The sequence below is a fragment of the Dermacentor albipictus genome, chromosome 7, assembly GCF_038994185.2.
Source record: "Dermacentor albipictus isolate Rhodes 1998 colony chromosome 7, USDA_Dalb.pri_finalv2, whole genome shotgun sequence".
In the NCBI taxonomy this organism is placed as follows: domain Eukaryota; kingdom Metazoa; phylum Arthropoda; class Arachnida; order Ixodida; family Ixodidae; genus Dermacentor; species Dermacentor albipictus.
In genome coordinates, this window is record NC_091827.1 from 70447911 (window position 1) to 70463284 (window position 15374).

The 15374-nt window shown below is 42.1% G+C and overlaps 1 protein-coding gene across 1 annotated transcript; it reads right to left on the reverse strand.

Moving 5' to 3' along the window:
- Positions 1 to 1886: 1886 nt before the first annotated feature.
- Positions 1887 to 7152, reverse strand: LOC139047493 (uncharacterized). Its single transcript, XM_070521305.1, has 4 exons — positions 7101 to 7152; positions 3599 to 3770; positions 2776 to 2858; positions 1887 to 2203 (listed from the first exon to the last, which is right to left on the reverse strand). The coding sequence occupies exons 1-4, from the start codon at positions 7134 to 7136 to the stop codon at positions 1913 to 1915; spliced, it is 582 nt and encodes a 193-aa protein (XP_070377406.1). The 5' UTR covers positions 7137 to 7152; the 3' UTR covers positions 1887 to 1912.
- Positions 7153 to 15374: the final 8222 nt, after the last annotated feature.

Consider the following 15374-nt stretch of genomic DNA (forward strand, 5'->3'; position numbering starts at 1 on the left):
TCAGATCATGGTATCAGCACGTAAAACTACATAATTTATCGGCAAAAAAAACAGCGCGAAATAAACATAGACAAAAGAGGAACACAGGACAAGCGCCGTCCTGTGTTTAATAAGGCTTTTGGTACCCTTAGGCTTTGGGTAAAAAAAAATATTTGATTACGCATATGGCCTGAGGATGCATTTCGAAAGTGCACAATGACATGTGCGCACAAAACGCGCTTAGGTCGATCAAGGCTGCCACTTGATCGTGTTTGCTCGTATATGTTATGACGAAGGCGTTCAGTGTGGGGCAACTAGTACATATGGACGCAGGGGAAAAACAGGACACGCATGTAGCGCTAACTTCCAAGAACAAATTACTTCTGCGAACACTTATGCTTCACTTTGCGTCATAGAACTCATCCAAAATGTTAAGAAATAGATGCTAATGGAAAAAGTGTAGCGAAAGGAAAAATGGGACTAATATTGTGATGCCTAATCGCTGAAATCGCTCACATTAATACAGGTGATGCATCATGTGAATTAGACGTCTTTGTCGCTGTCAAAATATATAAATTCATTTGTTACGTATTACGCAGCCCATTCGTCGCTGTGAACTGTGGTGCCTGGGAGGACGTTTTTGGCGATTATGGGGCCGAGGGTAGCGGCGTCCCTCTTGTCAACTTCGAAGAGCCTCAGCTCTTTTGTCTGAACGCAGAGCATCCCAAAAATCCATGGACCCCGGTCCGCTACACCGCCGTAGTTGTTACGGTGCCTGGGAGGAACGTTGTCTCGAGTGAGGAGGCGACCTCGGTTAGATTTGCGTCTGCCTCTCATTAGGCACTCGTCGATCTGAACGACCTGGCCTACACCTCCCATCGGCGGCTGTTCTAAAAGCTCGGCCAGCGCCACCTCCCTAACATAATTTCTCCAGTCCGTGCGGATGCTATTGCTCATTTTAAATACATTCTGCACCAGCTTTTTAGTGCTCCTGGAGGAGAGCCCATTAGCCAAGGCGTACGTCAACCAGATTATTTCCCTTGGCGAGAGTTTCACGTTGGGGCGTCCCAGTACGTCGGTACAAGCAAAAAATGAGCCCTGCCCTGGCTGCCCGTGCAATGCTTCGGAACCACGGAGCTGTGAAACCTGCTTCCTGCAGCGGTTGCATTTGAAGCTAGGTCTGGTACCTTTTCTGCACCGGCGATGGTATGTGACGACTTCTCCCTCGCATCCCGGCTCGCTGGGATTGAACCCTCGATCCTTGCAGACGCCCCAGAAGTCAGACGTCGGTGGACGTCCTTGACGGGTTCCGGTCCTCTGAGGCCGAACTGTCGGCGTCGGCACCAGCCCGACTCCACGCAGAAAGGCCTCTTCCGCGGCAGGGTCCCTGAGGATGTCCAAAATCTCGAACACCCTTGGGTCCATCCGTGGCGTCGTCATGGCGAAATCAAATGAGACGAAATTGTTGCGGTATTTATAAGCCCCTACGTGGATGCGGGGGAGGGCGACTCGGATGAAACGGCACGGGAAGTACACTGTAAAATAATTTACACCCCGAAGGGTTTTTTTGAGTGTCTATAACTAACCCCCTAGCACCCCTTTCAAAGGGTTTTTAAATGAGCCATCACACCCTTATGCTGGGTATTATTGATTGAAGTAACACCCTTAAGTTGGAAGGTGCTTTGAACAGTATAACACCCTTCGTGTAAAGGGTGCAAGGGTGTTTTCAGGATATTTCTGTGAGGGTGCAAGGGTGTATTGCAGTGTTGAAAGGGTGCAAGGGTGTTTTGAGCAGTTTGTCATAAGGGTGTAAGGGTGCTTTGAAAAGCTTTGTAGAAGCATGCTGCATTGTTTCTAGTGGACGAGCCTGCTTGTGGGGCAAGAAACAAAAGATTTAATACACCAGAGTACGAACAGCTAATTTATTTGTACCTTACTTCTCGTATTCCGCTTTATGAGCTGAAATAAACCTTCTTGCAACACATTTTGGGAGTGATACATTCACATTTAGAAAGAGGTGCTCTAACACACAGGATATATTATATGCTTGCTTGGCGTAACTGAAGTCAAAAGCCCAATAGGCAGCCATCATGGCAGTGGTGCCCTCCTGTGCATCGATGACTCTAGCCAGCTGCCTCTTCTCGGCAAACAAGAAGAGCTCATCAGCAGCTTCAAGGGTATTGCCGCAGTACACAACGCAGGGTGTACATGGCTTGTCTTCATCCTGTAGGAAGACGAAAGTACACTAATCCTTCTGCTCCACTAATATGGGACTACTAAAAGCTTACTCTACTGACAAGACCACAATGCCCTGTTTACTTCCAGAATTGTTATCATTTCAAATGAACAGTGCACATGTGTCGTTTAATAGGCTAACCTCAATCCGTAAATTAAAAGAAATAAATCTGAAATGTAGTCTTTCCTTTGCCTGCAGACCAACACAGTGGCAACATGACTTAAAGAGATACAAAATCATATCTTGTAGGTTTTCTTCAATCCTTTTTGTCGGCAATTTACCTGTAGCCAATTTTCGATTAAATTTATTTTTAGAAGTTACGTACACAGAGAATCAAAATTCAGTGAATTATGCTAGTTCTATGCAACAGAGAAGCTCTTCCAATGAGCGCATTTGCGTTTACACGAATGTGTCAAATGCCGTAGAACAAATGTGATACGATTGCTATAAATTGGAATTATACGTCACTAAAATTATGAGAAATTATACCGATAGTATTATAAATTATGTAAATTGCAAGACATGTCTTACATCGTTATGTGGAACTTTAGCAAACTTACCATATGCACAAACATTGTGTCGACTGCCTTGGGCTCGTTTAAAATTTTGGATAGGAGCTGCAGGATTCGCACAGCCCGTATATCTGAAGAAAAAAAAACATGAAGTCATGACCTTTTGCCTTCCCAAAACACAATAGAGTGATGCTTCACTTTATGAATTTCGCCTTTCTTTACTACCTTTGTATCAAGCAGACAGAGGCAGCATGCGTGGTACTTGGACTATGTCACTTTGTAATGGTAAATAAAGCGACTTTACATGATTACCCAATAATTAATTTTTAATGCTTTAAGTATGGTATGTATCTATGATGTATTTGATGCACCAGTTTAACAACTTCCAGTTGATAGTACTAGTACAATCTTTGAAAAAGAACAGGGAGGCTCTACCAGCTGTGCCATTAAATGGCACAGCTGATTAGTGACAATGATTAGTTTCAATTAGTGACAATGGTCAGATTTTTAGCAACGAGATGGTCTGCGCTTGAACTGTAAGACCTTCTTTGTGTGTTACTGCTTCTGCAATTGTCAAACAATCAACTGGCAGCTCAATTTGTTCTGTTCGTCGAACCATAGTTACTGTTCAGCATATTTTGCAAAAAGACAGCCAAACAGCGCTACTGCTTGTCGGACATCAGTGACCAGTAATGTCCTATCTCTCCCCACCCCTTCCTTTAAGTTCACTCATGATTCGAATTGGTCTTAAAATAGAAGAGCAGAATTGCAGCTGTGCAAACCTAAATAGCCGCACATCGCAGGCAAATAGGTTAGCAAGCAAAGTCCAATGGAAAGCATATCAAGATTTTGGTGCACACTTGTCACTTACGCTTCCTGCGCCTTGCTGAACCACTTGAAGTGTGGGCCTCAATAACACGCGTTATGTCTTTCTTTTTGGCCCCCAATACTCCTCTCAAAGCGAGGCACTGCGTCTTCTCGAAGCCGCTTTCAACACTTTTTGCGCCATCCTTCTTTATAAGGATGTTGAAGTCTTCAAGGAACTGAAATATAGTTGAAATAAAACATGCACTATACTTTCTAAGCTCACATACAATCAAAACGTCACAGATCGAAACCACCGCTAAAGTAGGCAAGAGTATAATGGACTTCAACTGCAGGCCGATTGCATCAGTGCATAATACATTGCAACTGTAGAGATGAATTGCAAGAATGGACTGACTGCACTGAAACATGAAGCAAACAAAAACGAATTAGACAGCACCGTTTATGCATATGAGTACAGAGCAGTCCAAGTGTTTTATTCAAGCAGTCGTCTTCCTGCTAGCAATATATCAAGCCCTTCAGTTCCTCAGATTCTCGCTCACGAGCTTACATATACAGTGCAATGCCTGCTGTTGACAGTATTTTCCACACCTGTATGTATGACCGTGAGTGACGATTATTGGGTGACACTCTGACAGCTAAGTTTACTACAGATACACAAACGTCCATGAAAGTGAACAAGAGGAGAGCTGCCACCGTAGCTAAACAGGTATAAAGCATCGCAACTTCATTGCTATCATTGTCATGCAAAAGTTTTGGGTTTTACGAGTCTTTTTTCTCATCTTGATTTCACTTGTCATTAATATTACAGTTCGTTATTTCTTCTGTTCTTTCCTTGATTTATTGTTTATTGGCTTTGTTTTCTTGCAGTATTCTTGCAGTGGGCTTCCCAATAGCTTTTTCCGGTTCATTTCTATCCTTTTTTTTTATCTCAAGGGGTGCATATTCTGCAATTCGGCATTGTAATGTGGAATATTTGAAGTGGTGGTCATCACTTGCACGAGAAATCGCAGTCTAAAGAAATCAATTATTCACTTCAGGGCACATATTTCAATTGTAAAATACAAACCGAGCAGTAACACGGTCATGTCTACTGCGTACAAACCTAAACACAAACACTACTTTCAAAATGTCAATCCTTAAATAGTGCTACAAATTACATTCGCATTTCAGTTACGCTTCCCAGAAGCCTTCCTCCAGCAGTAGCAGTGGCATCACACAAACCAGTGTGAGATATTTCTCCGACATGCATTTAAAGCACGTAAAATAGGGAGAACTGGACAAACGTGGGGCTCTGTGAAAACTCTATCGAAGCATCCGTGAAGCATCCGTGATTTTTTTAGGCAGGTGATCTAGTTTCGTTGATTTGCTTGAATAAAAAAATACGACATTGCACAAGGTTACTGCAATACATTCAACCATAGCACATTCAGTTATGAAATATTGCCTATTGTGGCACAAGTTTTAAGGACTTTGCATTGAAGTGGCCCTATTGTGTACAGAGCCATCAAACCAGTCAGGTACCAACTCGAAATTTACGCAGGACACAGCTCCCTATAGATCACAAGAAGGTGTTTAAGTAAAGAAGCATTGAATAATGCAAGACAACTGATGCAAGGTGAGCGAGGAGATTTATAAGGTCAACGAAGAAGAATTGGCAGCATGAAAAAGATTTGCATGGTGCGAGGCTCCCATGCGCAATGTGTTCAGAACCCTTTCATATTGCAAAAGCATTCTGCAACTGTCGGAAACAAGGAAAGCCAGAGCTTAGAGCTAACTAGCGTTCCCCCTGTCAGAACCTTGCATGCGAGCTGATAACGCACATACTGTCAAATTTTTGTTGCTCTCACTGCTTAAGAGGAGAATCAGTGGCATAGAAGATGCACAGCTGTAACAAGGGCATACCAAGAGCACTGAGTGCTCTTTGGTGCTCATTAGGTAAAATGATAACATGCCCAAACAGAAAATGATAAAATGTCCTTCAATGATATAGTTTAGATATTTGATGTTTCTTTCACTAGGACCGATATGTTTATGACATCGCCAATAGTGGAAAATTTTGTGCACACTGAATGAAGTCAACAAGAAAAGGACACAAAGACCAGTGCAGGCTGACAACTGAAGTTTTATTCATAAAAACAGCCCATATATACCCACGAGACTCGTCACATGATCAGCACGCATGGACAACAGAGAATCCGTTCCACATGATAACCCACATAACATCATAGTAGAACACTATCGTCTAATATTGAGAAAGTTGATTTCACTTTCATACAAAGCGACAGACGGCTGGCTAACTCAGTCTCCCTGTATTCTAGATATGTGCCAAGCTTCTGCAGTTTCTCTTGTCTAATTAGGACTAACATACAAAATAGTGTTTTTTTTTTAAACAGTAGTTTACACATGCTCAATGAACGTTGTGCACAGTGCATGGCCAAATGCTTACAGGGCCTTCCCTTCAAGCTGGCCAAGTGTTCTCTTCTCTTAACTTTACATTTATGCATCGGCTAGCCTGACCGACATAGTGATGGCCACACTTGAAAGGAAGTTTATATACCACTAATAAGTGCCAGGTGCATCACGTGCACCAGTTTTGAAAATGTAAACAAAATGTGGTATAGAAAATTTCTTTCACGTGTAGGCAGCACTACCTCGGTCATACTGGCCAAGGCATACACGAAAGGTTAGAGTAGTTGGCCAGCTTGAAGGGAAGGCCCTATATGCATATGGCGATGCGCTGCGCACAATGTTCATTGAGCAGCGTAAACCACTGCTTGACAAAACTGCTATTTTGTACGTTTGTCCTTACCAGACAAGAGAAATTGTACAATTTTGGCCCATATCTAGAATACAGGGAGCATGTGTTAGCCAGCCATCTGTCGCTTTGTACGATAGTGAAATCAACGTGCTCAATATTAGGTGATAGTGTTCTATTATGATGTTATGAGTGTTGTTATTATGTGGAACGGATGCTCTGTTACCCATGCGTGCTGATCATTGTGACTAGTCCCGCGGGTATATACGGGCTGTATTTAGGAATAAAACTTCAGTTGTCAGTCTGCGCTGGTCTGGGTCCTTTTCTTGTCGACTTCGTTCAGTGTGCACAAAACTTTCCACAATGAAGTCAAACCAACTAGCCCACCTTTCAGTTTTATTGTATCGCTAACAGTATTATGCATGCATTGTTTTTTCTGCGTCTGCCCATTAAAATTCGCGAGTTTGGTACTCTCTGCTTCATCATCACAATAACGCAACATTTGGCAAGCAGAACAATGTGTGCATGGCAATAGCATGGTCCTCAAATGTCTCATTTATATGCATTTATTTTTTTGCGGTGTAGCGGCTGATGTGCTTGTGCTCTAGGAGAAGCACACATACCCGACTGCACTTTATGCATGCAAATAGCAAGATCAGAGGAACTTTCTTGCGCCTGAGAATAATATTTATTTAGAAGTACAGCTAAGCTGCCACGTTACTTGCCGAAACCTCCAAAAGCTTTTCACTGATAGTTCATGACACATGAGATATGTAATGAAAGCACGCACCCATTCTATGTCCGCCAGGTACGGATACTTCTCCATGGCTACCACAGGTGACATCCGGAACAGTTCCTTAACCCTCGCAGAGTGTGTCAGTTGCAGCCTGGAGAGCATTTGCGGCCTGTCAGGGTTTGCCTTTTTACATTCGGCAACCAGCCAGGCTTCATGGTGCGCAAGACTGCAGCTGTCTTCACCACTGGGCACCAAACGTTGTGACTGCACATCGAAACATGAAATGCATCTTCTCAAGATGGAATGGAATGATAGATGTAATTAATGGAATAGCGATCCTTTAACGAGTATTTAGGTAGAACGTGCAGCATGATGCCCTTACCAAAACGGGTCCCACTTTTCCACGCTGCAATACTTCGGGAGCAGCACCATTGGATGTTCTTGGCCGCTTTGCTGCAGTGCCATACTTCTGTCGGTTAATTACCACTCTATCCGTGGCCAGCTTCCGTCGTTCATTTTTGAACTTTTGCCGCAGCATCACAACCCAAGAAGCCTGCAATTTCAAATAATCTTTAAGAAACCAGCATTCCTTCTTTCGCTTTCATGACTGAAGTGAAGCAAGAAAGCCCCTTTTGGTTCAAAACACCTTAGCACATTACCCAAAAAAGAAAAAAAATATATATATACAGTCACTACACAAAACGTATTTCATCCTAGTCCAATGACTGCCGTATAGCACTCAATGCTCTGCAATAAATGACCAACAGAAGACATCAAATTATTGTGAGGATACAGCGTGCCAGCAGCTCCTATAATGAAGTTTGTTCTTTTTGCATATACAAAATTTTTAACAATTGTGACAGCACATTCGTAATATTTTAACTTGATTGCTCAATGAGGTGGACATAAGCTACACGTTACATCAAAATACATAATTGAATAATTCTCGTTCAGTTTTTAAGAAATTACTTTACAACCAATATTGAACCTTATGGCTTGTAGTCAGTGCAATTGCAAGGCATATCTACTTGCAACAAATTATGAGGCGGGTTTGATGTAAAACATGTAACGTTTCACTTTTTAAAGAAAACACCATTTTATGCACTATAGAGAGCACAAAAAATAAACAAAACGCCGATGTACTTCTTTGCCCACTTTTGAAATGAATATCCTGAAACTGGTGTAATCCGAGAAATCACTTCAGGTGAATATGCCTTGTGAACTCATTGGCTACAAATTATAAGTTGCAATATGCCCCAAAATGAGTTAAAACCCAATTAGTAAATTTTCTTTCACTGCTGTACATCACAAGAGATATTGGCAAATTCTGTATAGTCTACAGAACACAGCTGGTGTACTTTTTGTAAACTTAATATGATGCATCACGGTTTGTGTTCAATATTTCAGATATTCTCATATAGCAGCAAAGAAAGATTAGGCTTCTGAGTCACATGTTTGGCCAGCTAACATAAGCTCTATGCTGGCACAGCACATAAATACTACTAACTTGTGTTTTTTCCTCACACCTATGAAAATGACTTTAACGGATTCAGTCGCAACAGTTAATTGTCTTCACATATATGACTGGCAGAGTTTGTGGTACTGTGCCAAGAGCGCTGTCTGCCGTACGACGCATCCAGTGCCGTATATCGCGAAAGCGAATCTATCTTCAAAAGTGATCACCAAAGAGTACCGCCTTTGATATGTTGAAAAAGCACTAAAATACAGGATTAACGCAGAACGACCAGGGAAATAAAAAAGAGCATGCACAAATACCATCTAATGTAAAATACTAAGCAATTAAATACCAGGTCTCAAAATAGCTGGCTCTTAATGCTTCTAATGTGCAGCCTTCTTGCTCTGTATGTATTCTAGCTTGGCTAAAATAAGCACTCGCTAGTTACTATATCCTCCACCTTACAGGTACTTTTCAGAGCTACCGAAGGTACGAGGCATACACAAGCAATATCCTTGCGCAGTATCTAATAGTTCCACATGCTACTACTTAATTAATGGCAAAATTAAAGAGTTGTCATCGCTTGGTACAAGATACGTTACAAGAATAGATGATGTGTTAGGACCTTTGCGCATGCACATCATGTACAGCAAAATTCAGCAGCCGCTCAGCAGACGATGCAGTGCAGATGAACACATCTCGAGGGGCATTCAGCCTTCTCATTGGCTAAGGAGTCCAGCAGCTTCCAGCACTGTAAATTACTTGCGATAGTTTGGGTAAGCACTCGCCAGTCTTCCTATGTGACTTCCTTTTAACCTATATTGCCAGTGATTACTAACGGCTATTTCATTACATATATGTATATTTAAAGCTTCATCACAAAGGAGATCACTTACTCTGAGCAGATTAGGAAAACAACATAACTCATGCGTTGGTATCCCAGCCCAACAACAAAAGGAAAAAATACACAGGTATTCTGCGATACCACTCACATGTCCACTGCCACACGGGTCAGCAAGCTCTGGGTAGCGGCACACTAACATGGATGCAGCGCCCTGGTAAAACTTGTGCGACGGATACCTGCAAAATATTTAACTTTCTGCAATAGTACATCTTTCTAAAAGTAAATAAATATTGCAAGTGATTTTTAAATTTCTGCTTGCAAGTTTACTCACATTGTGTGTGCAATCATTTCTTGAAATAAGGAGTCAACAATCCTTGTTGTGATGTATGATGTTATTGGTATGTTCTCCTTCACTACACCATTGAGGAAATGAAGGTCTGGGAGAGCAAAAGCCATCCCATCATCGTCCTCTTGGCTAAACAGCAACAAACGCAGAATTAATTACTGCTACTACACAGCAACAAAACTGCTCATAGTTCTCATGTTATCAGGGCGAATAACAATGTTTTCAAAGGTCAAGTTACTAAGCGCACCAGTGGTATTATACAACCGTTGTGTAATATGTTGGTATCTGCTCAACAATCTGATATTAGGTTTTACTATCACTCCTTAAAGAGACCGACAACCACTTTTTACGGTACTAGTTTTGAAAGATGTTTAGCGCAATATAAACCTTACTGGTCAGAATGTCCAATGCCACAGTGAAAGCACAAGATGTTCCACATTTTCCGCATCTAAACTTATTGATCTGCAGTCGCGAATGTATTATGAATTTGTATGGGGGAAACATGCTGGAAACATTGATAAGCAAGCGCAATAGTTATTCTACGCTGGCGTTGTTGGGAGCCGGCAGGATCTCCAGGTAGTGCTAGTCATGTCGAGCTGGCACCCATTGATAGCATAAACCGATCGCATTTTGCATCTCACAAGGAGACCAGAGAACTTGGGGTACTTATTCGCAAACTTGCACGCGTACAAAAGCCCTCATGTGCGCCGCCATACAATGAGGGTTGCCACAGCTCACCATGGTGTTGGGGTTTCACTCATTACTACGATAGTAACGCCATCTATGTGTTACATTCTTTTAGATCATAAATTCCACATGAAAAAGCGTAAACACCTAAATAATATGCTGATGTTAAGACATACATCATGAAGGGACAGCGCAAGATGGCAAAAGGCAGGAAAAACACAGAACAGCGCTGAACTCATAACTATGAAATCACAACAAACTTTATTAGAAGGCATACACAAACTTATGTACTACCACCCACACCCACGTGTTCTCCCATCATGGCATAAATGTCAGGGCACAGGCATAGACACAAAATCCTGTAATCTAATGCTACAATATGAGGCAGTTTAAAATTCAAATTCACTGTCATACAAATTTATTGATCGCATGCTTACACAACGCAATCTTTTTTCCCCAATATAGTAGGCTTCAATAATCTCCCTCGTAGACTGATTGCTATGCGCGGAACATATTGTGGTGTCTTCATAGATTGGAGTGCACCCATCAGAGCAGTGCCGCGCGACATGCGGGTAGGCATTACCCTTTAGCGAGCGCCTATGCTCTGATAATCTAATGTTTAGGCATCGGCCTGTTCCGCCGATATAGACGGGACTGCAGGAAAAAGGAAGCTCATAAACAACTGCCATTCTACAGTGTACAGGTGGGGAGGTGTGCTTAACAGTGTAGCCTTTCCCAGCATGAATGGCGACAACCTGGTACAACTTCCTATCAATCTTACTGCAAATTTTAATCATCTTGTTAGGGGCAGCAGAAAGAACCTTTACATCAAACCTGCCTGCTACATTCCTGAGGCTGTGCGATAGTTTACATATGGAATTATATCTACTTTACTTTTCTTGTCAGCAAGCTCTGGATTATTCATTCTTGTGGGCGCTCCTAATTTTACACGCTTAGCAAGCTTCGGTACAGTCATGCGGATGGCATCCTCCCGAAAACGTGCCGTTCTTAAACGCCTCCAGTTTAAAAAAAAAAACTTGGAAGTCTGGTGAAAACAGAATTTCGAAATTGCGGGAAATATAACCGAAAAAGCAATGCCCTTTTTTACCAACTTCCAATGTGCAGAGTTAAAACTTAAAATTGTTTTTTCTGACTTTGGACAAAACATCCCGCACACTTGCTTATCAGTTCGGTTAAGCCTTGTATCTAAAAATTGTAGCTCGTTCTTATCTGGCATGCACTTAAAATCTAACCCTGGGTAACATTTAATGAATACTTGAAGTACATCATGAACCATTTGTTGGAAATGAGAATTCTTCACAAAGGCCAGAAAATCATCAACATATCTTAGCACATTGATTGTTTGGTCATCTAGGGTACTATCTAGCATAGGTGCTCGCTAATGGGCAATGCCTACCCACCTGTCGCGTAGCACTGCTCTGAGCATGGGTGCACTGCAATCTATGAAGACACCACAACACATTCCGCGCATAGCAATCGGACTACAAGGGCGATTGTTGAGGCCTAATATATCAGGAGGCCTACTATATCAGGCCTACTATCGCATTGTGTAAGCATGCCATCATTAAATTTGCGTGACAGTGAACTTGAATTTTTAAACTGCCACATAGTGCAACAATAGATTACAGGATATTGCATTTATGGCTGCACGTTGATATTTATACCATTGATAGGAGAGCATGTGGGTTTGGGTTGTGGTACATAAGTTTATGTATGCCTTCTCATTTCAGCGCTGTCCTGTGCGTTTCCTGCCTTTTGTCTTCATCGTCTTGCGCTGCCCCTTGAAAATGTTCAACCAGTAGCAACTCGCCCAAATGTCGATTCTTCTACTTAAGCAATACACATGGTGCACCTAATATTTGCCCTATGTACAGAAATCATGTTTACGTAGTCAGCTGTCTACTTTAGTATAAAGGTTCCACTCCAAGGTGGCACTGTATGCCGTTTTTCTAGACATTCTGGGCCCCTTTATATTTCCTACATAAACCATGAACGGCATGCTCAATTCAAGATCTATGAATTATCACCGTTTCAATTCCATCCACATTTCGTGGCATGTTATGCGCGGTTGTCGGTCCCTTTAACTTGCTCTTAAAAAAGTTTATTGTGTAAACGAAAGTGTGCAGCACACAAAGCAAGTTTGTTAGCAGAAAAGTGGTTAGGTTGAAATGTTGCAAACAAGCATAATTTCAAGCAACCAGAACTGATATTGACAGCTGCGTTTTACTGCTCTGAATTTAATATACTCGATGTCCTATACACCAAAGCAAGTTTCCCAGTGTTGTCTGCAATATAACACGCATGTAACATATTGTCGACAATACCAGAAAACTTCCATCACAGCGGAGCACTCTTCATGTTGACTAAATCCTATCTCGGTTTGCTGCTGCTGCATTATACCAAATACATATTGCAAATTCATCTATATAGCACAGTAGAAATCAGAATCCAATCTTCCAGACCCGCCCATTGTGGAAATTATGTAAGCTAATTGTGATTTCACAATACCGCAAAAATTATTGCAGATACACAAGCAAAGCAAGGACTGGTTATACTTTAGTAAGGTTAGGCATGGGAGCCATGCTCAGCACTCTGTACCTTGAAGCGATGTTGAAACTTCTATCAAGGCTGCTTGCTGAATTCTCTGGACCATATAAACTCGGCTCCTGCAAAGAGCAAATAGGTGTCGTTGGTCTGATACACAATGCTATGACACACAAAATGGAATTCAAACAAACTTTTACTTAAACCTAAACTTGTGCCACCATGACATCTCACCGACTAGACTGTCACTGATGCAGTCCATGATTTGAACGATCATAGTCATCAGCCCATTTTAAGTCCCCTGCAGGACGAAAGCCTCTCCCTACGATCTCCAATTACCCCTGTCCTGCGCCAACCGATTCCAACTAGCGCCCGCGGATTACCCAATTTCATCGCCCCACATAGTCTTCTGCCGTCCTCGACTGTGCTTTTCTTCTCTTGGTACCCATTCTGTAAACCTAATAGTCGAACGGTTATCTAGCCTGCGAATTACATGACCTGCCCAGCTCCATTTGTTTCTCTTAATGTCAATTAGAATATCGGCTACACACGTTCACTCTGGGATCCAAACCGCTCTCTTCCTGTCTCATAACATTATGCCTAGCATTCTTCGTTCCATCGCTCTTTGCGCGTTGCTTAACTAGTCCTCAAGCTACTTTGTCAGTCTCCAAGCCTCTGTCTCATATGTCAGCACCGGTAAACTGCACTGATTGTAAACCTTCCTTTTCAATCATAATGGTAAGCTTCCAGTCAGGAGCTGACAATGTCTGCCATGTGCGATACAACAACACATTTTTATTCTTCTATGAATTTCCTTCTCATGATCAAGGTTCCCTGCGATTAGTTGACCTAGGTAAACGTACTCCTTCATAGACTCTAAAGGCTGTCTGGTGATCGTGAACTCTTGTTCCCTTGCCAATCTATTCATCATTATCTATGTCTTCGGCATATTAATCTTCAACCCCACTCTTCCGCTCTCTCTGTTAAGGTCCTGAACCATTTGTTGTAACTCGTCTGCAATATTGCTGAACCGAACAATGTCATCGGAAAACCGAAGGTTGCCAAGATATTCGCCGTCGATCCTTACTCCTAAGCCTTCCGAGTTTATTAGCCTGAATACTTCTTCCAAGCACGCAGTGAACAGCATTGGAGAGATTGTGTCTCCTTGTCCGACCCCTTTCTTTAAAGGTATCTTCCTACTCTTCTTGTGCATAATTAAGGGAGCTGTGGAAACTTTGTAGATATTTCCCAACATATTGGCGTAAGCGGTCAGTAATCCTTGATTATGTAATGACTGTTGGTATCTCTACTGAATCAAATGCCTTTTTCGTAATCTATGAAAGCCATAGAGAGAGGCTGATTGTGCTCTGCGGATTTCTAAATAACCTGCTTGATGACATGGATGTGATCCATTGTAGAGTATGCCTTCCTGAAGCCAGTCTGTTCCCTTGGATGACTAAAGTCCAGTGTTGCCCTTATTATATTGCAGATTATCTTGGTGAATTTTTTATATAACACTGGGAATGTAGTCAAGAGTTCGACGAAAGTTCGTCTTGTCGTACGGGTCCCGAGACGTTTCTGTGTTATTTTCACCTTGACTTCGTCAGTGACCGCAATTTCTTCATAACACTGGGAGTAAGCTAATGGACCTGTAATTTTTCAATTCTTTAAGTCTCCCTTCTTGTGGATTAGTCTAATGTTTGCATTCTTCCAGTTTTATGGTACCCTCGCAGTCAATAGACACTTCGTGTAGAGACGCCAGTTTTCCATGCATTATTTCTACTCCATTTTTGAAAAAATCGACTGTTATTCCATCTTCTCCTGTCGCTCTACCCCGTTTCATGTCTAGCAAGGCCCTTCTGACCTCATCGCTAGTTATAGGAGTTTCTGTACCCTGCTCATTACTGCCTCAAATGAAGGCGTTCCGACTCCTCTGGGTACTGTACAGGGATGTATATAATTCTTCCACTGCTGTTACCATACCGTCGAGATTGCTGATAAAACGACCCTGTTTATATTTCTGTGCATACATCTTGGTTTATCCTATGCCAATCCATCAGTGCAAATATTGTCATTCTGTACTAGTGTCCCAAGGATCACTGAAGGATGCTCGAGCAACTTAACAGCAAGATGCATGCATGACGCACAAGACAAGGCCTTTTCCCAACTTCAGGTATAGGGGGCACACTCAGTGGTCCACCTGGAGCACTCTGCCTTTTTAAAAAATGAATTTGCACAGCTAGTGCAGATACTAGAACACATTTAAACTGCTGCCTCTGTATTGACAGCATGAACTGATTTGTTTATTTGACAATGACTTCTATCTACCTCTTAGGACTGGGACACCTGAATGTAGAGAATTTTAAAGGAAAGTTTTATTTGATTAACAGCTGTGCCGTAAACAAGATGAGCTGGGAAATGGAGCCAAAA

Coding starts and splice junctions, on each gene's coding strand:
- LOC139047493 (XM_070521305.1), bottom strand. CDS start 7,136: ATGGAGAAGTATCCGTACCTGGCGGACATAGAATGG. Junction 2,859..3,598: donor TTCAGCAAGGCGCAGGAAGC/GTAAGTGACAAG, acceptor TTTTTTCTTCAG/ATATACGGGCTGTGCGAATC. Junction 2,204..2,775: donor ACACAATGTTTGTGCATATG/GTAAGTTTGCTA, acceptor GTCTTCCTACAG/GATGAAGACAAGCCATGTAC.